This window comes from Bicyclus anynana, chromosome 1 (genome assembly GCF_947172395.1).
Source record: "Bicyclus anynana chromosome 1, ilBicAnyn1.1, whole genome shotgun sequence".
NCBI lineage: Eukaryota > Metazoa > Arthropoda > Insecta > Lepidoptera > Nymphalidae > Bicyclus > Bicyclus anynana.
Genome location: NC_069083.1, coordinates 10,829,515 through 10,856,218, shown reverse-complemented (window position 1 = coordinate 10,856,218; position 26,704 = coordinate 10,829,515). Strand labels below are relative to the sequence as shown.

Below are 26,704 nucleotides of genomic sequence, written 5' to 3'. Positions count from 1 at the left end.
AATATCTAGAATGGTTTCAAAATTTTCGATGTGTGACAGTGTGAGTTTACCTTGTCATAGTACAAGTCATAGTTAAATAGTTTGAGCTTGGAATTTGGGTGCGATACTAGGTCCATAGTTATTTATTTGGTCTGAGATTTAATACCTAGTCTATGATAAAAGCATGTATACCTATAATATTATACAATATTATACAATGTTACTGTCACTGTCAGTGTCACTCGTAAATATTCTCATAAACGTTGACAGATACACATTCAAATTTCAAATTTGAATTTTCTTGCTGGTTTGGAACAGCTGGAAACAGCGTTGTTTTGAATTTTCGTTTTTATTAAGAAAGCAACTCTTTGAATTTTGACGAAGGGCATTACATCCAAAAAGTACGATTTACTTTTGTAAGTTAAGTAATATCTTTTCTTCTCAGAGCCGCACTTTTCGCACAAACTCCTGAAGCCGATTCGGTGATTATTTGTAGGCGGTTGTTTCTTCTTTCTCTTTTTTATTTTTATTTCGTGTACAAAATCTTCTTGAATACTTACTGTGCCTCACGGTTTCATATTTGTGGATTCTGTTTCCGTACGAAATTTATTTAGAAAGTAGCCAGAATATATTCTTGGTGCCAAACTTTCAGATCCATTCAACCGTTGGAGCCGTGATTAAGGAATTAGCATCTATCCAAACTTTTGCTAATAATATGTATTTGGAAAATATGCCTACTTTCCATTAATAAAATGATTTGATCTACATTCATAATGACGAAAAATTTACGGTCATATGAGATTTATCATTAGATCAATTTTAATTATCCAGCTTGGACTTTCGCAAAGCAAAGACTGCATCTATTCGATACCTACTCTCCATTTCAATTTCAGAAAACCATGGCCTCAAGTCCTGCTGAGAGTGATTCTAGTGAAGATGAAGTATTTTTTGGGCCGATTACATTAAAGGAAGTCAGAGCATGTCTTTTACCAAAACATGTACGACGAGCAATGAGGTATGTGTCCATTTATTACTCATTATAGTTAAGTACTCACTAGTGGACGCCTGCAACTTTGTTTGTGTGAAATTCAAATTTTCACAAATCCCACGGGAACTTTGGATTTTTCTGGGATAAAAAGTTGCTAATATGTTGCTCAATAACCTACCTTTATCTTCTAGTGAAAATCACATTAATAATAGTTCAGTTGTTTCAGAGTTTAGGCTGGACAAACATACATACATAAATTAAAAAAGGTTGTTTGTGTTTTGTGTAACTAATTATTATTATTATTAGCACTCAGTACAACTGGTATTTTCAACGATAGAACTGACCTGACTTAGGACAATAAAATAATATTGTACTCTTTTACAATCAGTATTAGATGTTAAGACTAAGACTGGGGCCAAAAGCTTTACTGAAAATTTCCATGAACAAAGAAAAGCTTAGTATTGCAGCTGGTTCAGAGAAAACGTGTTATTTTTAAAATAGGTACATACCATTTCAATTTCATTTCACCTACATAAATAGTTAAAACATATTTTTTGACATGTTACAGAAAAGCTGAAAAGAAAAAAAAAGAAATCAATGGACATGACAACAGTATTAAAATTATTGAAGTACATTCAGAGCCAGAAATGAATAATGATTGTGTCATTAACTCTTCAGACCTGCCAAAAGTCTCCAATAGATTAAGAAATTGCTCTACCAGTCCCTTTGATAGCAGCTATCTAAGACTCCCAGCTGATGACAGCTTTGTATTAATTGAGAAACAAGTAACTGAAATTTGTATGACTGAAAATAAAAATAGTGATTTGAATAATGCTTTAGACATTGATAACTATTTTGGAAAAAAGCAAAATGATCTGATACCTAATATACACATAGAATCTGAAGATGGACAAAGTCAATTACAACAAAAAAGCACATCTAAATTTCTAAAAGATGGTGCAGCAACACATATATATGAAAATCAAACTAAGAAAGATGATCTAGATCCATCCATCACAAATCCACCAAAGAATATTAATGTCCTAAAAACTCCCACAAGAAATAATCAAGCTCATTCAGTTAGGACACCTTTCAGTAAGAATATGTACCAACATGTATCCAGCCCTGTTGCAGAATACATCAAAAACCCTCCAGTTTTAATACGACGTCATGGAACACCAATATCTATATCACATATACCTATAAAGAAATATCCACATAATAATAAAATGAGCAACAAAGAAAACAGGAAACTGAAATAACCAACTTTTTATTGTAAGACTCCTACAATTTATAAGTACTCATATGAATATACAATAGCTGATGTCTGCAACTTTCTCTGTGTGCCTTACGCTGCGAATTTCAAAGGTCAGACTTTCGGATTCTAAAGACACAAATAGATAATTTTATAATCTTACTGGTAGTTTTAGATTGTTTAAATATTATTGAACTGGCGGATGTCTGATATGGAATGTTGATGGACATGAAATACAATGATCATTCAATTTTGACGGCCTCTGTGGCGCAATGCGTGGTGGATTTACAAAACGAAGGTCCTGGGTTCCCCGTCTGGCTGGTGGGAGGATTCGGCCGAGGCTACCCCCCTACCGACAAAGAGAACCGCCAAGCGATTTTTTTTGTGCTAACAATACATGTTGTTTTATGTTTACTCTAGTCTACCTACTTTAACTTTGTTCTTTTTATATGTTCTGTCTGTTTCATTTTTTTATTAACTAACAATAATGTATTGCCTTGTGTATGTGTATTTTTCTTAAATATAATTATCATGTTAATAACTTATTTAGTAATAATATATTCATTATTATATACATAAGAGAAAATCTTTTATTTAAGCCTAAATCCTGCCTGAATAACTATGGTTGAAATAGTAAAACATAATAATTATGGTACTCTAAAAAATTGACAGATATTATTTTGAGTCGATATATCTTGCTTGATAGCCATGAGCCGTGATAGCCCAGTGGATATGACCTCTGCCTCCGATTCCGGAGGGTGGGGGTTCGAATATGGTCCGGGGCATACGCACAAAGGCCAAACACATGGCTAAGTGCAGAAACGGCCCAGAAGAAACAAGAAGATGGTTGGGGCATGCACCTTCAACTTTTCAGTTGTGTGTATTTTAAGAAATTAAATATCACGTGTCTCAAACGGTGAAGGAAAACATCGTGAGGAAACCTGCACACCAGAGAATTTCTTAATTAATTTTTAATTTAAGAGTGTGAAGTCTGCCAATCCGCATTGGGGCAGTGTGGTGGACTATTGGCCTAATCCCTCTCATTTTGAGAGGAGATTCGAGCTCAGCAGTGAGCCGTATAATGAGTTGATTCCAAATATCTTGCTTAGTACTTCCATAAACTTATTAGGAGACAGACTAATTAAATCACAATAGAAATAAAACTTATTATTCATACTTATAAAAGTTTATTGTAATAAAATATATTCATAAAAAAACAATGTCAAGAAAGATTTAACATGAAAATTACATGACAATAACACAGAGACAAGAACAATAATTTTTAATGACACTGACATGCAAATAATTATATGGTTAAGGCAAAGACTTCTATGTTCACTACCCACTTACATGAAATAGTCCACTTAGTTTCGGTAATACATTCATCATTAGCCCAATTTCAATAGCCCAGTAATAGTAGGCTAGTACTTAATAATGTAAACATTAGAAGACTAATTTATGTACATGCTAAAATGCTTACCCTGGGTCAAGACCCTGTTCATGCCATTGCATTATTAGACAGTATAATATATATTATCTGAGATTAAGCCACAGGGTATAGCAATACACGGCTGTATAAATTGCAAAATATACTCAGAGGCACAATTATCCGCCCACTTTAATATGACGGGAGTATATTAAAGTGGGCGGATAATTGTGCATCTGAGTATATATAGAAGTCTTTGGGTCTCAAACTTATAATATAAAATATACAAAAAAGCTCTTTTAGATCATTGAAATCAGTTAGTAAACATTCTACACTAAATAAAAGCATAAAACTGCTAAGCACAATATATTGGCCACTTTACTACAGGGTCCGTTTTGTAAATATTTATAAAATTTTAATTTTATTATAAGCTTCTAAAATGTACCAAGAATATTTTAGGAACGCAGAGTTATTGTGCCACTTTCATGTTTATAATAATTACGTCAAAACTCTGTAGGTATAATTTCATAAGATCAGTGAATATTAGCAGTAATTATAGGCCGAGGGTCTGTTTTAGCCCCACACCTCATTTTCCGAAGTCTAAATGTTTGGGTATGGTCCTCGTATGTACTCGTAAGTATAGTACGACACAAAAGAGTAGAAAATAAAATAATTAAGGCGTTGCAGTCATTTAGGGTAACCCTGTATTTCGTCGGTTATACGGTAGCTAAGTATGAAGTTTGGACTGTGGTTTTGGAAGGCAGCCGGTTTCAAGGGTCCAACTCCTCAATTGTCCAAATGTAAAACTTAATTTTAACTTTTGACAATTTCTCAGTCATCATGAGGGATCATTCCTTTCTTCTGTCACCAGACCATTAATGCCGTAAATTATGGCAACCCTTTGCTTTAAAAATCATTAACTGTGCTTTTCGAATGGTTGCCGCGAAGGTAACTACTCGTATATAAATGAACGTTAACTTAAACCTTAAGGATAAGTGTATTGGATTTGAAATTAATCTTATCACTATACTGCTTTGAGAAGTATACTTTTTTGTGCGATTAAAGAGTCCATTAAAATCTCAATTTAAAAATAATGTTTTCTGAAATTCAATATTTTTGCATTGAAAGATTATCATTATGAAATAAAGACATACTAACTGACGTAAATGCTTGCTAAATGCTGTATAGGAAAAAAAACGTCGAGTATACAGGGTGATTCGGTCTTTAGTGCGGATATTTTTTTTCGTGGTTCTGTATCATTAATAGAATATAAATCTACAAACAGTTCGATACATTTTATGTAATTTTTTTTTTAATTTATGTCTCTAAAATAACAAAATAATGTACATATTATTACTAAACAAGATATATTCAGCTTAAAAGTGATCTGGTGACGTCCTTTAGGTATCAAACGAAAATAAAATAAACGCACAATAGGGTGACCCTAAAATTCTGTTCAAAAGTAAATAACTTTAGCTAACGATAATTTTGTTATTTTTGAGTTAAAAAAAAAAAGAAAAAATACGTGATCATTAAATTTTGTTTATGTACAAAATATAAAAATATCCGCACTAAAAAAATTTTCTTCCTGTATAAAATTATGACACTGAGGCATTCTTTACATAATAACTACAGTACATTTGTAACAAAAAAACTGTACTTTTGCATAGACTTAGACTAGATAAAAATGTAACACGAAAAATAACGGATTCTGTAGCAAATATACTTCTCATCAAAAAACTGAAACAGTCCGCAAGTACTGTCTGAAACCTTTTCGTTTTTCTGGTGAGAAGTATATATTATATGCATATTATAATTTCGAGTGTTATGTTTATTTTATTTGCAGTAACCCTGTTGAGAATGTGGGACTAGTAAAATGAAATTTAATTCACAATTAGAAAGAATTTATGACGAAATATTGATGTGGTCTCACCACTATGCACCAATAAAACTTATTTGCAGCCATTTTCAATAACCTTTAGGCCTGACACTTATCAAAAGCCTTTTTTGGCAGAACATTTGTTCCATTGCATAAAGGCACTCCGCTCATATGGTTTGTTCTATAAGAATTCTGATGCCTGACGAGTTTATAATCCCATAGAACAGACAGATCAGAAAATTTCCTGATCTATATACTCGTATATATTTAATAGACTATACCGCGCTTTCTATATTATTGTGTATCAGACACATCTATCAAAATATTCAAGACTAATTTCAAGACACTAAGCTCCTGACAGATGAGTGGGATGAGGCCTGTAGGAAGTCAAAAATTTATTAACAAAATGTCTTATAATGTGACCAGCCAATCTATGATTTGCTAGTAAGTTGCTGTCTTTAAATAAGCGAGTAGGTTGCCTAAAAATTCCTGGACAAACAGAAATATCTCTCGCAGAGCACAGAAAAAGGGCTGGCCATAAATTTTTTACGCAATTCTCTCGCGATATTATTTTCTATCACACTAAAGATTTAAAACCTGGATGTTGTTTTTAATTCTTTTTTAATTTGAATTTAAATTAAATTAGAAAAAACCTCGCTGAACAGGTGCCGAGTAGCTCTAATGGGCTGTGACCCTAAGAGTACAAACGATCACCAACTACGGAACCCTACACTGAGCGTAGATCTACTTGACAGTATAAGGTTTTTGAAAATAGCTGTCACTATAATTCATAAGAAAATCACCACTAAAATTTAATAAAGCTGCACAGAGCCAGTCCCTTTGTTTAGCTTTAGTAATTTCACAACTTGGCATAAGAAGTTCAATGCCAAATGTACATATCTATTTATTAAATCTTAAATCTAGAAAAAATGCAAAATAATATATAAGGCCGTGTAAAATTTAAAGCGATACAAGTTATATATTTGAAAAACTTTGCATATAAAACAATCATATTAATAGTATAAGTGTAAATAGTATACTGTATAACATTCCAATATAAGACTTATTGTTACATTTTAATTTCTTAATTTATGGTAATAATATATCGCATACGAGATTCCTTATTATATAAGTATAGGGTTGTAACATTTTCTTTTAAATAGTGTTTTCGAAAATTGAAAATTACCAAATAATTAAATATCTGAATATAGTAGCTTTGCTATTTAATTTAATGGACGAGTATATTGTCTCAAGTCTAAATAGAAAGACTTGAACTCCTGGAAGTTTTTTGGCTCTAACGCTATAATATATCGGCATATTAGCAGTAGACACAATACATTTTGATTAATTAGTCAAGTTAAAAGGCACAGCTATAAAAAATAAATCAATACATACAGATATTGTGATAATGGTGTGTATTGTATTATATATTTATTTATTAATAAAAAATAGTAGCCATATATTATTTTATACAAAATAATTAATTTTTTTCTACATATTATATTTAATATCTAGCATTTGTGTTATAGTTTTAACATATTATATATTAGGAATTTAATGTGGTTGCATAATGTTCGAATAGTGGTGCGAGCGAGTATTATAGGTGACTAACTTTAAGTCAAGTGTGGACATTTTCATCCTTTACAATTCAATATTATTCAAAAATATAAAGAAAACCTGCGTTACAACCCCAATTAAGAACAACCACTATATGACATACATTGATTACATACTATGTCATAAAGAATAATAGTATAATAAGTAACATTTTGTGTGCTTACATAAAATCTGTGTGCGTTTTACGCTTAAATTTAAAGCATTCCTGGACCGTCGCTCTCTTGGTTGCCCGATTTTTCGAAGAACATAAAATCCTGTAATGGAAAATTATAGACCATTTATCTATACTAATATTATAATGCTGAAGAGTTTGTTTGATTGAACGCGCTAATCTCAGGAACTACTGGTCTGATTTGAAAAATTATTTTAGGGTAAGATAGCTCATTTATTGAGGAAGGCTATAGGATATATATTTTATCCCCGTTTTCCTACGGGAACGGGAACCACGCAAATAAAGTCAGCTAGTAATTTATAACTGATTCGGTCAAGCTTCGCTTTGACACACAAGTATGTACAATTCTTCCCTAAGTATCCTATGCCGGTCTGGTTTTAAGCTACCTTCCTACCAATTTTCAGTCAAATCGGTTCAGCTGATTTTAAGTTGAGCGGCGACTGGGCAACTTTTTTTTTCGAATGAAAGGTCCGAATTGAATCATTCAATGAAAAAATTTAAAACCCGACTGCTTACCTTCTCGCACCTAGTCATTAGTCAGAAATAGCGTTTTAAAATCCTTTTCATGTGCCCCTGAACATGATACCCATATCGCAACATTATTATAAAAAAAAATCTACCTCTAGTCTATAGCGTCTCACAGTGGTCGTGGTTGTTTTTTTTTAACGTCTACCTAAGAACATTTGGGTTAAGACAAATCTGACTTAATGACGTAATCCGTTTAGCGGTTTGGAAGATATGGGGAAATAAAAAATATTACATACATACATACAAGATAGGCGTGAAAAACATAAATCTTCTTGCAGTTGGGTAAAAAGTTAAACAAAGGTATTAAAGCAGTCTTGAATCTAAAGTAATTTTGATAAGAAGATATCACCAACCAAAATACAAATAAACAGCTTTTTCTGACAGAAGCATTTCTATTATTTTTTTAAATAAAAGTTTTGTGCCATGACTATAATAGTTAGGCGGCTTTCGCAACACATTTTGTAAAAAATAATGCGTTCTGCAAAGTCGTAGTACATTATTTTATTCTACCATCAATACTTTTTGCAGCGCACGATGTAAACAATATTTTAGGAAATTTTCTACACTTTGGATTACATTATTGGAGTTTTAAGAAGGATCTCTAAATTTTTTGATATTATAATTTAGCTTATAGCACTCGAGGGTAGTGTAGCTTCCTAACAGTGAAAGCATTTTTGAAATTATTATCAGTAATCTAAGTACTCACAATCAAGAAGCAAGCTCCAAGCAGCACCGCCTTTATCCTCACGTCCAGGTCCATCGGGAACGTGATCCCGAAATAATCTGAATCGGTGAACATCTCCCGAGCCAGCCCCGACCACTGCTTGGTTATCTTCCCCACCTTTGTTTCACCGTCTCTGGAGTACACCTGAAACAATCAATCCATACTAATATTTAACCACATCACATCACTTGTCGGAGAAAACGCATCTGAGATACAGAGCAGACTGGGAAAATGGCAGCAAAAATTGGAAAGTGTTGGCCTACGAATCAGTCAAACGAAAACTGAATATTTATTTTTGGACTTTGGATGCACATCTCAATCTTCTAAAATTGCCTTAAATGGTGTAACCCCACCAGCTTGCTCCGATTTTCGGTACCTCGGGTCGCTTTTTCAAAACGATCGCAATGTGGAGCGAGACGTGAAAAGTAGAATGAATGCGGGATGGATGAAATGGCGACAGGTCTCAGGTGTACTATGTGACCCGCGAATGCCTCTTAGACTTGAGGGTAAAATATACATAAACGGTTGTAAGGCCTGTCGTGCTGTATGGATCAGAATGTTGCGCGGTGAAAGGGACGGATAGTAAACGAATGCATGTGAATGAAATGCGTATTTTGAGATGGATGTGTGATGTGACAAGAATAGATAAAATAAGGAATGAGTATATAGTGTGAAAGTGGTGCAAGTGACAGAAAAATTGAGGAGTAGAAGGTTAGCTTGGTATGGTAATGCGTAGGGAGGAAAGTCATATTACTAGAAAAATGTTGAATGTGCATCACGATGTATCTCCACCTAGACCAAGGGTCAATGAACTTACATTGAACTCGACGTCACCGCAGATGGAGTAGGTGCAGAAGGGCCCCTTGATGCGCAGCACCACGTCGCCCGCCGCGTTCTTGATGACGTAGCACGGCTTGCAGATGGACCACTCCTGCTCGATGGAGCCCACCACGGTGCCCGGCGGCGCCGTCACCTCCATGCTCTGCAGCCAGCACGGGCACCAGCACGAGTCGCACGCCAAAGGCCGGTGCAAGTGGATCACCTGGAAACGATAACTATGTTAAGTGACGGCCTTCACATTCATTATGTACACTTAATACTAAAAATCGTTGATATCTTCTAAATTTTAATTCTTAGTAAATTATGTCAAGGGCAAATTAGTTCAAAATATAATACTGGTGACGAATATTATATTTATTTGTGTTGTGCGACACAAAAAAGTCTAATAGACTCGCTTTGTGGCACAACACTACATTTCATTATCACAAAGATTATAGAGCAACCAATTATTATTATTATATGTATATATCAGTTTTATCAGATTATTAAAATCATAGTAGAAATTCGGATAATTACCAGACGAATATTATTTATTTAGATTAGATTTACTCTCTCTTTTTATTTAATACATGTAAATAATGTATAACATCACATTAAGAGTACTAATAATCTTAGTACTCTTAATATGATGTTTAATTCAGGGTTAAACAGTGATGTGTATATAATATAGTGAGTGAATACATTTCCCAAATATATTTATTAATTTATTTACATTACTTTTAACAGTAGTAATATTACTTTTAATAAATCATCATAAACAAAGAACATAATATTACCTACATATAGAACAAAATAACAATTATTATCAAGAATCAAGGTAGTCAGTCACAAGTGGATGACAGAACACAGGGTTATCATAAAGACGACAATAAGTGACAACAGCACCCTCATTTATTGTCTACTCTTTTGTGTCGCCCTGTACTTAATTTATATCAAAAGTGGAATTACCTCGTTCCTAAAGTTGTCCATAATCTTCATATCGAAAGGACGCATGGGCCCGCAACAGTTTCTCGTGCAGCAGTCGTTGTCCTCCACCGCGTAGTACACCTTCTGTCCGAGGGAGTTCTTCACGGTGTACTTGTTGTTGGTCTCGAAGCCGACGAACGCTTCCAACAGTTCCACCTTCTGCTTCACGAGCAGCTGGTCAATCATAGAGAGGTATTCCAAACCGGGCGGACAATTGGCGGGAGCTTGCGGAATAGTCATCCAACCACCTGAAATAAGATATGTCATCTGTATTTATTAAACAATATATAACTTAAGAACGGTTAAACACATCTGGGCCTGTAGCCATGTGGCACGTCGATTCTCTTTCTACAAACGCTAACGCCATAGCCTAGATCCAGCAATATCGCCGTTCCGGGCAAAGATAAATTTTGCCGCCCGTTCCATAAATACTTCTTTTAGGGTTCCGAACGTATGGACGTATAAAAACAGAACCCTTGTAAGATCTTTCGAATGTCTGATGTAGATGATCTGTCATAGTAAATTTTCTCCGAAACCTACGGGACCAATTAAATAAATTTTGCCGCACTTTGCCGCTCTGGGCAAATGCCCCGCTTGCTCCCCCCTGGATAGGCGCCTGGCTAACGCTTTGAAAATTAAAAAATGTATGGCAATGACATTCACTGTCGACAGGTCACGTGAAGTTGTCGATCGGATCTGTCATTCGCATACATTTTGTTAGTTTTCGAAGCGTTAGTTTGTAGAAAGAGAATCGATGTGCCACATGGCTAAGGCCCATGTATTATTAGTATTCATAAAAAAGTTGGCTCATAAACTAAAGACAAACTTGATGTTGAATGTTATGTATGAAATGACATGCGTTTTACCTTTATTTTTTTGTTTGTTGATAAACATTCCACATTGAGTTTGGCTTGAGTATAGGTTGTAATTTCAATAAATAAATTAATTAATTAGTAATATTTGTTATCGGATGAACAAAAGTTTTGAAGTCGGCATGTACGGGACGGTTACCCCACCATCGTGGTTCGTTAAGTACGTTCATAATTTTGTCGGACTCGCTGTGAATATCGCATATAGGTACCAACCTATAAAAAAATTTGGGCAGTAGGTATGGTCATAAAAAAAATATTGTGTCACCGACACGCGTGTGATCTTACACGTTTAAGGTTTACGTTTTTGTACGTACGTACCTAAATTAGAAACCTTAAAAAATACTTAGTTCCTGGGCCAAAGAAGTAATAGGTAGGTACGAATTAACGCCGTAACGAAATAGAAACAATGAAACAATGTTTTAATTGCCATGACAGTAGACACAAAACAATGTAACATGGAATGGAATAAATACAGCACAATCCGTACTAATATTATAAATGCGAAAGTGAGTTTGTTACGCTCTCACGCTTTAACTACTCGACCGATCACCATGTTTAGCATACACTTGTCAGCAGAGCAGAGTAGAATATAGGCTACCTACCTACTTTTCATCGTGAAGAAAATAAGTACTCTTTTCGAGGAATACATTTTTGCACATTAGAGAAGCCGCTGGCACTCGCTATACGAGTATGTTTTCAAAACAAACAATACCTTTTTCCAGTTGCGGGAATCGATCCCACGCCCGATGCAGCTGGGTAATTTCCCACTGCGCCACGCAGCCGTATTATTGTAATATATACTAATATTATAAAGCTGAAGAGTTTGTTTGTTTTTTTGAACGCACTAATCTCAGGAATAAAATCCCGATTTGAAAAATTCTTTCAGTGTTAGGCTATAGGCTATATATTATCCCCTTATTCCTACGGGAATGGAAACCATGTAAAAGTTCCCGTATTCCTACAGGAACTACTACTAGTTGTGAATATAAAATGGAAACCACACAAACACAATCAATAAATTTCTTTAAATCGTCTTTAAGTCATTCAGGAACATAATAAATAACTTAAATTTAAATTTTTTATAAATTTTATGTTTAGGGTTATTTTTGCTTTCTTACTCTACATCAGACTTTAAAAAAAAAGGAAATTTGCTTTTCACCCGAAATATCTGTACACATGAAAGTGTGTCTTTGTCTGATAAATTCCATGATTGAAAGGATTGAAAGCTTTTAAAGAGTTCTTAGTATAACAAAATATCTCAAAATGAGAATTTGATATACAAATATGTATAAATATATATATGTTAGAAGCGAATGGAAGACTATCAATATTTTGCCGAACCTACATAAGTAGCATAAGGATAAGATGAGGAATATATATACCGACACAACATATTATAAAGAGTTATCAAAATAGGTAGGTATTAAACATCACAATATAAAAAGTTACCGTCACAAAACAAATAATATGATTTAGTATATTACTCCCGCCACCGCATGTTTATAGTCAACTATCTCTGTCAACCTTCTCTCTTCGTCGGACAATAAACTCTCATATCCACTCAAACGGTTGCTAAACAGCTTTCTGTACAACCTCTGTACAGTTCTCTTTGCACTAGCTACAGTTAAAGTGTCCAAATAAATTCGTTTATCTTTCAAACACACAATTTTTGAACACTTCTTATAAAAAAACTTTCTAATTTTAGAACTTTCGATAGGCTTTATGCGTTGATGTAAAATAACATTGTCTTCATGCAAAATTTCAAATTGATTTTTTGATTGATCATTAAGGATTTTCATATTCTCTTTGATTTAATATAAGTAGAAAATATTAAATAAATACGAGCACTTTTGAACAAACTTTTAAATTACACAATTAATTTAATTAAACAACACACTGATCAGTTGTCAAGAGCTATGTAATGCAATACATTCAGTACATATCTGCAATTATATATCTTTTAAATTGTGCCCAAAGTAAACATCTTTATCTGTGTACATACAGTCATTAACTCGAATCGTTCTGATACAAATAGAACATACGCAATATATAACTTCTTACATACCCTAGGTACTATAAATATGCGAAAATTACTGTCTGTCTGTTGCTTTTCACATCTAAGCCGTCTAAATTTTCGCACCCGCACCAAAAATCAATTTTTAAACCCTTACGAAGCTCAGGATTGTAACTAAGAATAGGCTCTTCAGGATTCAAACTTAGTAGTAGTTCAAACTTACAATCAAAGTACTCTTTTTTCAGATTACTACTAGTAGCTACGAGTACTAGTAGCCAAGATAGAAGCATTAATATTGCTTGATTAAAAGAAGCATCAATATTGCTTGACTGCCTTGTACGTCCAGTGGTCAGCCCATGTTTCTTTGGGACACCAGGTCCTGGATTTCAGTCTTGGATCCCGATTGTTATCATTAGCATCTGATAGTGTTTGTTAAACATTGTCACCCTATGTCCACCAACCAACATTGCAGTAGCAGGGTAGGTAAGAGCTCCATATCCCCTCTTCTATAATACCGGCAATGACGTACCGCTAAGCGATTTAGCGTTCCGGTACGTGTAGAACAAGTTAGCCCGCTTCCATCTTTGATTGTATCATCACTTACCATCAGGTGAGATTGTAGCCAAGGGCTAACTTGTAAAGAATAAAAAAAAGGAGGGAGACCCTCTAGTGGACCGTTAAATTAGTCCGATAATAATAATCATTAACCCCACTGAAAAAAAAATACTAATGTACTATGCATCACATACATATGCATCACGTACATATCATAGCATGCATAGCATAGCTTAAGCCTATTATAAAATTCTAAATTGGAATAGCCAGACCAATTAGGCTGAAACAATTAATGGACGTGACCTTCACCTTACGAATTGCTGACTGCCTACATAACAGCCGAAATTTATGCTACATTGTTGTATTATTAAATGAACTTAGGACATCTATTATTTTAAACACGTAATGCGCAAGTTTTAGAGTTATTTAGACTAGCATTCTGACCTATAATGTCATGAGATGATAATACAAATACTATAAATTAATCAGTCTTTGTTAGTGACTCTCTAGGATATTAAGATATTCTAGAAACCCTTGAGTAAATTAGGACATTAGCAAGAACATACAGAAAAGTATTTCAAAAATTATGTATAAATATGGATTAAGATTTAAATCTCAATTTTCTTCAAAGTAAAGTGGACCTAATCAGTACTGTTTAAAGTTCAAAGTAAATTTAAAGAAAATGATGTTTGAATATTAATCCATGTTTATAAATATTGCTCTACACATTTAATGTTTAACAATGTTTTTCGGAGTGTCTACCGATTGAGGCATGATTTCATATATTACATAATATTAATAAAGATTCAGGATTTCATATATTAATAAAGGTTATGTGCTCCTAAGCCGCCATTATCCAAATGCATCACTTCAATACTTATTACTTATAGATATTATTTTTTCTTACGCTTCCTGGATATTCGAGAATGCGTATATTTTGATTTTGAGATGTAGGTAATTTTAATGTGCACAAAATAGTCCAGAAGAAAAACAACACCTAATAATGTTTCTCTTACCAGGACCTTGCGCTGGTGCTGGTTGTTGGATAACCGGGGCCGGGTAACCAGGCTGCGGATGCGGATAACCAGGTTGCGGCTGTGGATACCCCGCCGCAAATCCCGGCTGGAATCCAGGTTGGAAGCCTGGCTGAAAGCCAGCGTGCATGCCAGGCAACGGCTGAGCTCCTGGCGGCAGCATTGGGCCGGGTGGAGGGCCTGGGTAACCACCCTGAGCCTGCATAGGATAGCTCTCATTCTTCTTGTTGCCTTCGTCTGGAGGCGCGTAACCTTGACTTGCCGGAAAGTTCGGGCTGTAAGGCGTTTGTTTGTGCGACATTTTTCTGAAAAAAAAAAAAATTCAATTTTTATTTCGTTCGTTATCGTTATCAACCCAGATTCGGCTCACTGCTGAGCTCGAGTCTCCTCTCAGAATGAGAGGGGTTAGGCTAATAGTCCACCACGTTGGCCCAATGCGGATTGGCAGACTTCACACACGCAGAGAATTAAGAAAATTCTTTGGTATGCAGGTTCCCTCACTATGATTTTCCTTCACCGTTTGAGACACGTGATATTTAATTTCTTAAAATTCACATAACTGACACCCTCCGGAATCGGAGGCAGAGGTCATATCCACTGGGCTATCACGACTCAACTTTTTATCAATTTTTATTTTATTAGATTACTATTATTAGGCGACGGTCTCGGCTTTACCCGTGTAGTTCCCGTTCCCTGTGAAAATACGGGGAAAATATACGCCTATGACACTCACAAATAACGTGTCGTTCAAGTAGTAAAAAAAATTTCAAATTCGGTTCATAGATCCAGAGATTACAACTACAATACATACAACAAACTTTACCTCTTTTACAATACTACTAGCGGGCCCGGTCAAGCTTCGCTTTGAATTATAAGCAATTACTTCTTCCCTGACCACAACTCTACCCCTACTCGACGTGATAGCCCAGTGGATATGACCTCTGCCTTTGATTCGGAGAGCGTAGGTTCGAATGCGTTCCGGGACATGCACCTCCAACTTATCAGTTATAGGTATGCAATAAGAAATTAAATATCACTTTTCTCAAGCGGTGAAGGAAAAACAACGTGAGGAAACCTGCATACCTGAGATTTTTCTTAATTCTCAACGTGTGAGAAATCTGCCAATTCGCATTGGACCTGCGTAGTGCTAAGGCCTAACCCCTCTCATTCTGAGGAGACACGTGCTCAATAGTGAGCCGAATATGGGTTATTAATGATGATGACCTAAACTATAGAGATACATAACAATTGTTGTGGAATCTATGTAGTTGTAGCATATTGTAGCCGCAACAAATGCAATAATTAAAGTTAGCATCGGAATTTGAAACACTAGAATTATTATTGTTTTAACATAAACTATTTAGAGTACCTGCTATTATATATTTTATGAAGCAATTTTCAAAACACAATCTTTTAAAAATTGAATGACTTGATATCTATAAATTATTTAAACTGAGCATATGGCTCCTCAACACAATGTAAAAATAGTTTGAAGGTCAACAGCTCTTCCTCAAAGCAATATATCTAGGTAACTAACTAACTATATATCGTAATACTCTGGAATTATTATGTTTGCATAATATAAGACAGACATACTAAGCCCTGTAAATACAAAATAAATTTTGTTTTAAGCAAAATAACTGTTATGATCAAAGATTTTATACTATAGATATGTCATTAAAATGTTTTTCAGATTTCAGAGGCGAGTGTTACCATACCCATGTTGGGTATGGTAACACTCGCCTGTAGGACGTTCATAAGTACTATTATCGTGAATCGCGGCAAACTTTCAAGAGTGAAACAAACTGTCACCCGCACCATCCTACATGAAATAAACTGTAGCGTATCGAAACTGAGGCGAACAAAGGCGCCTAGTTGTCTTAATTTAAATTAATAGCATTGTAAACAATAAAAGTTAAACAAATAGCTAAATATTGTCTACAATATTGAGTTTTGTGTCCATGAAGTGTACAAAGTAAAAACTAAATTTTGTGTTTTATAACACAAAATTGTAAATGTGCACGTTCAGTGGAGTAGCTAAATTCAGATCACTGCGGTGATTTTGTAGGCACGTAACATATTTAGAGTGTAAAATGTCGTTGGTTTTGATACATTATAAGATAAGATTTATTATTTTATTATTATTATTTTGACGGCCTCCGTGGCGCAGTGGTATGCGCGGTGTATTTACAAGACGGAGGTCCTGGGTTCGATCCCCGGCTGGGCAGATTAAGATTTTCTTAATTTGTCTAGGTCTGGCTGGTGGAAGGCTCCGGCCGTGGCTAGTTACCACCCTACCGGCAGAGACGTACCGCCAAGCGATTTAGAGTTCCGGTACGATGCCGTGTAGAAACCGAAAAGGGTGTGGATTTTCATCCTCCTCCTAACAAGTTAGCCCGCTTCCATTTTAGACTGCATCATCACTTATCATCAGGTGAGATTGTAGTCAAGGGCTAACTTGTAAAGAATAAAAAAAAAAAAATTACGTCTATCAATCAATATATAAGTATACATCAAACTGAAAGAACCTAACTAGTCTGTAACGTTTACATTAGTTAGGTACTGTTTACTTTGTAAACATGACCTAGTCCAATGATTACTTCTTAATATAAACAACATGTTATGTTGTGAATGTGATCTATACATATTATCATATTTTATATAACACTAGCGGACGCCCGCGACTTCGTCCGCGTAAATTTCGATGTCAACTTTACTACTACCCCTACCCTACCCTACCCCTACCCTACCACTACCCCAACCCTACCCAACCCCTTCATCTACCCTACCCCTACCCTACCCTACCCCCACTCTACCCTACCCTACCCCAAACCTACTCCTACCCTACCCCTACCTTACCTACACCCTACCCCCATCCTACCCCTACCCCCATCCTACCCCTACCCTCCCCGTACCCTATCCCTTTCCTACACCTATCCCACCCGTACCCCTATCTCACGCCTACACTACCCCTACCCTACCACTTCCCTATCCTACCCGTACCTCTACCCTACCACTACCCTACCTCTACCCCTACCCTACCACTACCCTAAACCCGGCCCTAAACCTACCCTACCCCTACACTACCCCTACGCTTCCCTACCCGTACCCTACCCTACCCTGTAACTTCTCTATTTTACTCCTACCCTTAGCAAAATCGTTCCAGTCCTTCGAGAGTGGTGGTATGACCAAGAGAAATAGAGACTTCTATGCTAATAATATAAAGAGGTAAAGTTCGTGTGGTTGTAGGAGGTAATCTCTGTATCTACTGGACCGATTTGGAAAATTGTTTTACCAATAGAAAGCTACGTTATTTGCGAGTGTCATAGGCTATGTTTGATCGCCATATTCACACGGGAACGGGAACTACGTAAATGAAAGCGCCGGGCGTCATATAGCGGAAATTCTGCGTCTTAGAAATTTTGTATTATCTCCGAAACTATTTAAGTAATTAACATACTGTAAAGGGCAAATCTTATCTCCATAATATCCTTGTGATTATTAAATAATTTATTTTAATAAGGATTAAAGTTTAGTTGTATAAATAATGACGTAAACCTAAGTGTATAAAATAAATAATTTTTAAAACACAAAAGGTACTATATCTGCTAATATATAGAAGATAGATATATGGTGTCGCGGACTTTTTAGTAGAACTTTTAAAGATACATAAAGTCTCCATACATTAATTTCAATTATACACAATAGTTAAGGCAGCGCATGCGAATAAGTCTGTTTAAGAGGATTTTCAGTCCGACCTGTATGACCAAAACTGTGATAACTCGGCTAATATATATGATACCAATATAAAATATAGCCTATAGCACTCCCCGATAATGTAGCATTCTACTGGTGAAAGAATTTTTAAAATCGGACCAGTAGTTCCGAAGATTACCCCATTTAAAAAATGTGACAAACTTACAAACTTACAAACTTTACCTCTTTATAATATTAGTATAGATTAGTATAGATAATATGTATTTATGTATTCATACCCTTCTTAATAATTTAATACATAGGCATTCAAAATAGCCATAAGATAAAAAATGACAAATATATGTTGTCTAGTGTGTAATATCTATACAAATATTATTTTAAAAAAATATCATTAACTTGCTCACTTAGGAACAAAAGCATATGAAAAATTATTTTTTAAGCTATGCTTTTCCTACTACATACATTATATGCTTTCAATTTATTTCAACATTTGAGTCTTATATACTCAGAGGCACAATTAACCGCCCACTTTAATATACTCGCGTCATATTAAAGAGGGCGGATTATTGTGCCTCTGGGTATATTAATAAGAGTAATTAGCTATTACTAATTTTACTAGGCCAGTGTGTATTATTACACTATTATTCCAATGTTTTCCTCAAACAAGTCATCAATAATTGTTTACTTATTATCATGTTATTATTCTTCTGTGCATTATAGTAAACAAGCCATTATTGTATACCTAAAAGATATATTAAATTTATAATTTATAAAATATAAATATATGTATGAGCGTTTCTCTGTAAACTGGGAAACTCGCTCTAAGAAAGTTGTCTAGGCAAATTAAAAAAAGCTCATTTGGAGAAACTTATCCATGTCTATAAACTTATTTGCAACATATGAAACAAAAATATTCCTATTAATTTAAGACAAATTTGAGCATATACTGAAAATCTATACTATCACACATGTATGTAAAAAAAAAAAACTACCAATAGAAGGCAAGTCATTAGTTTTTTGAATTGTTACAGGGACTTTATGTGTTGACATTAAAGTTCACCTCCATAGGTCAGATTTTAGGAAGGGGACTGTTGCCAGGGGATTGTTTAATTTGATTTCATTGATAGATTTTACAATAATATTTTGCTGTACATTGGAAATGTTTAACTATGGTAACAATTTAGTATTTTTAGGGTACTATTAAATACATAAAACGAAGTTAAGATAATCTTTGCCAGGTAACTGTTGTTACCAGGTTACAGTATGATTTGTTTGACAAGATGGTTGTGCAGCACCAAATAAACTGGTGTTCAGGCAGTTATTATAATATATTTGCGTGTACATTTTATGTGTTATGTACATGCAGTAATACCATTATTTAAAGTTCAAATGATGTGGCGTAGTTACCATTGCAGTAGGAATACAGGGATAAAACATAGCCAATATTCATCAGGGTAAATGGGAACTCTAAATAGTAAGGATTCTAAAGGTAAAAGAATTTTTTAATTCAATCTAGTAGTTTCAGAGCCTGGGGTCCCTGGGCTGATGTATAGGCCGGTGGGCATTCTTCTTTATTGTCATTATTACTTTAGGAAATACTTAATTTAAATTATTATCAGGTGTAATTTTTAATTTGTTTGTAGATAAACATTGCACAGCGAGTTTCGCTTCAGTATAGGTGTAGAAATTTGTTTCTCATGTTTAATTTGTCTGAAGAAAATAAATAGATGATGAAACTGCCAAGATCTCTAAATGATACAGTGTTTTTTATGTGACTATTATTATAGGGAAATCATTTTAATTGAATAATTAACATTTAAGTTCTGTTTAAGTTCACCTCATGATTTAGTCAACCTCTTACCTCATCATAGCAAGATATTTCAAATGTAAACATTAAGTTTTTATTTGACTAATATTTTTAAAAACAATAATATGAATCAGTCAGATATACACTTGATTAGTCATACACTAGTAAGCTGTATAATTACAGGAAAATGAAACTAGCCCTTAAGGTCTAAGAATTTCTTAATATGAAACAAACACTAGATTTAAATATAACATGGACCCAGATGATTGCACCCACTGTAAAACCAATAACTTGTTTGTTTAGTTTTGATGTCTTATTGTATATTTAAAGTCATAAAACTGTAAAGTCTAGAGCCAAACAAGTAAGTCTTCAAAATTTCACACTTTAATAATACCCGGAGCATTGATTGTGTTATGTATACCTACCCAACCATGGTACCTACTATAAATTTTATGTACGTATTATATACATTCTGTAAATGTAGAATGCCAAGAAATTTTCAAATATGTATAGCCAAGTTTAATCAGATTTTCAAATCGAATCTAAAATTTAATCACACAAGTTTTATAAGTATCTTAAATCTTCGCTTTTTGCATCAGACTTAGACTAAAATTCAACGATTTTGTACTTATCTACATAATTTACTTACCAATACAAATAGTACAAATAAAGGAAGGAGTTTCGCCGGTACAGAACGTACTACTGAAGAAGTTTTGAGATTTCAAATATTCTTGCTCCAGGAGCCTGAAAATGTAATTCAGTAATTACAATTTGAAGAAATACTATAGCTATTATTACTACATAGATTTAAAAACCACTAAAACTGTACCAAGGTTGCCCGCCCGATTGACCCGTGGATTCGGCAATTTTGACAATCAATTGATCTTTGTTGTTGGTGTGTGTGTTGTCCTATTTTTAATTTTTTTCAGTTGAATACTAATTACCTATCTCTATCTCTATTTTTGTACCGGATTGTGTCAATCAACCTCTAGCCCTCTCTCCCTCTAAAATACATCACAGATCAATTTCAAATACAAACTTAAGGTACCTTTAGATACTCGCTATGTAATTCGGCGAATGACTCGCCGAGCATTTTGTGCACGAATGGGGTTGGCCAGCGAAAGCTAATCGCAGATGGCGCCACCGACTAGTGCTTTATTTATACTTTTATCTGTGTCCTTTTATAGCGGGAAATTTAAAAGACATAGTGTATTTTAAAAACAATCTTTCAATGTTTTAATTTTTTAAATTTGTTATACCTTAAAAAAAGCTTGAGGAGAGTGTGACTTTACATTTGACCTTAAATATATTATAATGATAATGAGAATTTATGACAAAATATTACACAAAACACTGTTTTTATACTTAATTACTAATAACCTATATGTTTTAATAATCCTAGCTTTTTTTTGTAAACAATTTGACTATAACATTTTTGATCTATTTTAATTCTTTAACTACAGTCTATATCGGGATACTTTATAGGCCAGACCTCCGTATATGTGAAAGGATATGGAGCTTAGACCCACCACACTGTTTTAGTGCAAGCTTGCGGGCTTAAGGCTAATATGTTAAACTTTTTTACAATCACTATCATATGGTATGATAACGCCAAATACAGCAAGCCCCATAACATATTTAGCAAAACAAAATATTCTGTCATTGTTATATTTGAATGTACTATTATATTAAAAATGTTACTTATTTTATAATTTGGTATAATTTCCTTAAACTTAATAAGTAAGATCATTGATGGTACTATAAAGACCAAGAAACAACTCTGCTAAAGCGAAATTTTAAATAAGTACTTACAAAATACCAAATAGTTATGATTTTACATGCATTCAAAGTTCGCATAAATATCGACTCCCTCTAAAAGTTGCGATATTGTACGTGACGTCATCGTTCGACATTTGTTCAGCTTAAAGAATATATACTCCAAGGAGAAGAAGTGAAGGTACATACGCGAAAACGTGGGACATAGCAGCGATACTACTTCCGCACACAATTTTAAATGGAGGATTTTTGCTTTTATTTTTTTTTTTTAACTTATTTACTTTTATAATAGTTTAAGAAACCAATTGAGAAAAACAAAAAAATAAAATTAATGTTACTCGGGAACGAACTCTAATGATTATTTTAATATACCTTGGTTACACCACTAGACAAAAAAATGCCTATGTAGAATTAAGTTGAAATTAATGTACGCTTACCGTCAGATTTCTGTACCTACTAATTATTTTCCCAACCAACACATGCATAATCTCCTATATCCAAAGTCTTTGTACTGAAGCTTTGGCCCACTAGTTTCAGCCGGTGCAGGTAATTTCGTACTTCTGCCTACTGACGAACTAATGGATATGATTGAAAAATTATTCTTGTGTTACTTTTTTATTATTATTAACATTTATCGAGGAAGGCTATCATGATCATGTAGCGAAAACAAGGAAAAATGTTCGATCGTCGGTCATGCGAAAGGTAATTTTCACGAAATTTTGAAAACCACTTTACATACAAAGATAAAATTTGGCAGGGAGATAGTCTACAGTTGCGAATAATCCTTTCCAATCTGTGTTCCTTAGACTCTCGTCAATAGACCGACTCCGAACCGAGAACGCACGAATATTTGTGGTAGGTGCGGAACATACCCGAATAAATCATTCACATACTCGTATTGGTGCCTATTCGTCGGCCAGTATCTAAAGTGATTCTAATAAACTAAACCATTATTTTAAACCACAGAGAACATTTCCTACTAAAAATATACAAATAGATTTACCAAGAACAAAAAGATATTTTTTCAAATGATTATGTATGAAATTCCGTTTCTTACTTCAAATTGATGTATAAAAATATTAGGTAGGGAGTTCGGTAGCTCTGTTAACGATGCTCATTTTTGATCTACTAATAACTATGACTATTTATTGGTCTGAGACTATTAAACATGAATATATTAATAAGATCAGAATATTTCGTAATGTGGAAACAAATATACACCTACACAAAGCCTACACCTTACCTCCTGAGTAAATATGTTCCTTGGCCTACCCTCAGACCACAGAGAAGTATAATACATAGACTTAATATTTATCCTCAGACATATAATTAAATGCTTACAAACAAAGCATAAAACTTATGAACCCTGAAAAACATCGTGGCTTAATATAAAAAATCGTGTCATATTTTCGTTAAATAATAATTATGTGATAGTAAGTGATAAACTAGATAATAGTAAAACAGAAAAATGTAGGATTAATTTGAAACAAATCATAGCTGTTTATTACAATAGAATATTTAGGGATATTTTCTGAACGAAACTCAATGTAGGCAACGTAAAGACATTATTAACATTTCCGGTGTAATGTTGCTGTAGTTCATATTTACCCTATATTACGGTATATTTGAAATAAATTAAAATAAAAGATCTGTAAAAAAGGGTTTTGTAGTTTGTTAACGTTCTAAAAAAATTAAAAAAATAACAAATAAATAAGTAAAATATTAAAAAGTTTTATATTATCTTAAGTATTCACAAACATATTATTATGTTTCAATAACATTTAATAATTATTGATAGCGGTTATGGGTGAAACTCGAAAATATCTAAATCTATTTATTAAACTCTGCACCAGAATCGTAGTTTCTTACACTATTTTTCAACTCTAGGCTTGGTTTAATAATAGCTTTCTCGAGTGTTTTTCAGATAGCATGGGTACGGTGTCAGTTCGTTTTACTCTTGAAAGTTTGACGCAATTTACGATAATAGTACGTATTATAAACGCCAAGGCAACTGTCACCATACCCATGCTATCTGAATAACACTCTAACTAGTTACAATATTACGTATATATTAATAAATATATATAGAAAAATGACAGCCCTCGGCTTGTCTCTGTATCTCATTTACTTTTATTATATTAATATCATATTTTTAGGAAAAAAATATCATTTAGAAAATATTAAAATATACAAAATACCAAATTCGATAATCACACGAACACATACCCACAGCACACGTAAGACCTACACAGAAACATTAGAAATAGACAGATACAAAAAGAAGAAAAGATTGCCTGTAACGATTTTCGTTCAAATATTTTATTCTTTCGATATATGTAATTTTGGTCAATTGTGACCCGAAATAAGGAATTTCCAATGATTACTTTTAAAATTTACAAACGGTGAAAGAAAACATCGTGGGGAATCCGAGGACTTGAGCTCAGCAGTGGCCAAATATGGGTTGATAGCGAACTGACGAACTTTTAATAAACAAAAACTACCTAAATACGTAATTGAATTACATTTTCCTTTCTTTTGTTCTATTACACTACGATATTTTTTAATTTAAGGTAATTGTAATTTTTTTTGTGCAACACTGACATCCGGTGAACAAAACTCCCATTCTCCAATCAAACTATTGCAATAGAGTGCATTGACCAACCTGCTGCTGGTCGTGCCAATACTAGCAAAGAGCGAGTCAGTTGGATAGACGTTTCTTCCGCGTTTGTACTAATAAAGTGTAAAGTGAATAGAACAGCCCGCGATGCAATCAAAGTTGTTTTGCCAAACGTCTAACTAAAATGGCGTCGCTGTTTATCATTTAGTTATCTTTTCTTTATGTAAACGTCTCTTAGTGATCGCATCAGAGTGTGAGTCATAAACCAACATAGCAATGACAGTTTTATAGCACAAAGTGAGAATACGTTTCCGAAACGTTTGTAGAAGACTGGCAAGAGTGATTCGAATAGCACAATAATGCGCGAATTCAAAGTGGTGGTGTTGGGTTCGGGTGGGGTCGGCAAGAGTGCTTTGACTGTGCAGTTCGTGTCCGGATGTTTCATGGAAAAATATGACCCCACCATAGAAGACTTCTACAGGAAAGAAATAGAAGTAGATAATTCTCCGTGTGTATTAGAAATATTGGATACCGCCGGCACAGAACAATTTGCGTCTATGCGAGATTTGTATATAAAGAATGGCCAAGGATTCGTAGTAGTATATTCATTAACAAACCATCAAACGTTCCAAGACATAAAACCAATGAAGGAATTGATAACGCGCGTGAAGGGCTCCGAGCGCGTGCCGATCCTCCTAGTGGGCAACAAGGCCGACCTGGAGCACCAGCGCGAGGTGTCGCAGGCGGAGGGCTCGGCGCTCGCGCAGATGTGGGGCTGCCCCTTCGTGGAGGCGTCGGCCAAGAGCCGCACCAACGTCAACGAGATGTTCGCGGAAATCGTGCGCGAAATGAACGTTAGTCCTGAGAAGGAAAAGAAAACTTATTGTTGTTGTACAGTGCTTTAATGTTTAGTGTGTAATGTGGCATTTATTTCTCGTAAGACTGCAAGGGCGAGGAGGGAGCGAGCCCGCCTCGGCCGCCGGCGGCCGCGCGACCAGCGGGCCGGGCGGCGCGTCGGCCGCCAGCGCTGGACCCCGGGCGGCCGAGCGCGCGTCATATCACGTTGTTAATATCTTTGATACATACCATTGTCCAATCGAGGTGCTTTATCTTATATTTTCATACTTTAGTACTGGTAGATACTCCCGCAGTAACAGTTATTACAGAATAATCAAATATCATTTGAAACCGGAACATGTAATCTTTAGCTTCGTGTAAAGATCATCATGATTAAGTTCATTTCAGTCTTGAATGTTGACGACGAGTCAAACGCTGCATCAATTTTATATCAGCAACATAACATATGTAATGTAAAGTAATATTAGTAAACTTTGTATATAATTTGATGAGATTAATGATGTGGAAGGACAAGGACGGTTTTAGAGAATAAAAAAGCCATCCAAATATGCAATAATCTTATATGATTGTGTAGAGTGAAGTGCGCTGAGTATGAGTATACACTTAAGTCATGCGGATTGTGTTTTATTGTGTAAATTATGTTTATATGAGAATCAGTAATAATCAAGGAAATACAGACAGAATTGTCAGTTGCGTGATTGTGTTTTAAAGTCTACCAGGATTTGTGATAATACCTATAACAAAGTATCTATAATAAAAGTTTTAAGTGGGAGATTAACAGGAAGTTTTATTCATCAGAAACCAAGGTAACCGTGTCAATTTATATTTTTATAATACATTGAATCATGTTCAGTCTTAAATGAAAATTGTTACACTTTGTAATCAAATATCTTCACATTTATACTATGATATGAAATCTTAAAAGTTCCTTATGACGGAAAGTTCTACGGGTAAGAGTGCTTTTGGTGACAGAGCTTAACTTTTGTTTTATATTTATAGGTGATAAATAAGTTTCCTGTAATGCCTAGTTCGGACTACTTTAGTATTTTAGTCACATATGAACAATTTTTGGATCAATTG

General features: G+C 34.5%; 3 protein-coding genes across 5 annotated transcripts; 2 read left to right on the top strand and 1 right to left on the bottom strand.

Annotated features, from left to right (window-relative positions):
* The first annotated feature begins 230 nt into the window (after nt 1-230).
* On the top strand, nt 231-2,808 carry LOC112046045 (uncharacterized). Of its 3 annotated transcripts, none has more exons than XM_024082505.2 (3): nt 231-380; nt 873-994; nt 1,536-2,808. In XM_024082505.2, exons 2-3 carry the CDS (start codon nt 879-881, stop codon nt 2,227-2,229), a joined length of 810 nt encoding a protein of 269 aa, XP_023938273.1. In that variant the 5' UTR covers nt 231-380; nt 873-878; the 3' UTR covers nt 2,230-2,808. The 3 variants fall into 3 exon arrangements, with proteins under 3 accessions (XP_023938273.1, XP_023938272.1, XP_023938270.1); XM_024082504.2 differs by having other exon boundaries at nt 236-395; XM_024082502.2 differs by having other exon boundaries at nt 238-461.
* A 578-nt stretch (nt 2,809-3,386) lies between these two features.
* LOC112046042 (phospholipid scramblase 2) lies at nt 3,387-21,347 on the bottom strand. The gene is made up of 7 exons (XM_024082495.2): nt 21,203-21,347; nt 21,023-21,117; nt 14,832-15,154; nt 10,357-10,622; nt 9,386-9,610; nt 8,551-8,712; nt 3,387-7,398 (listed from the first exon to the last, which is right to left on the bottom strand). The coding sequence occupies exons 3-7, from the start codon at nt 15,148-15,150 to the stop codon at nt 7,339-7,341; spliced, it is 1,032 nt and encodes a 343-aa protein (XP_023938263.2). The 5' UTR covers nt 15,151-15,154; nt 21,023-21,117; nt 21,203-21,347; the 3' UTR covers nt 3,387-7,338.
* Nucleotides 21,348-24,799: 3,452 nt separating this feature from the next.
* On the top strand, nt 24,800-26,402 carry LOC112046051 (ras-related protein Rap-2c). The gene has a single exon (XM_024082512.2). The coding sequence runs from the start codon at nt 25,126-25,128 to the stop codon at nt 25,669-25,671; it is 546 nt and encodes a 181-aa protein (XP_023938280.1). The 5' UTR covers nt 24,800-25,125; the 3' UTR covers nt 25,672-26,402.
* The last annotated feature ends 302 nt before the right edge of the window (nt 26,403-26,704 follow it).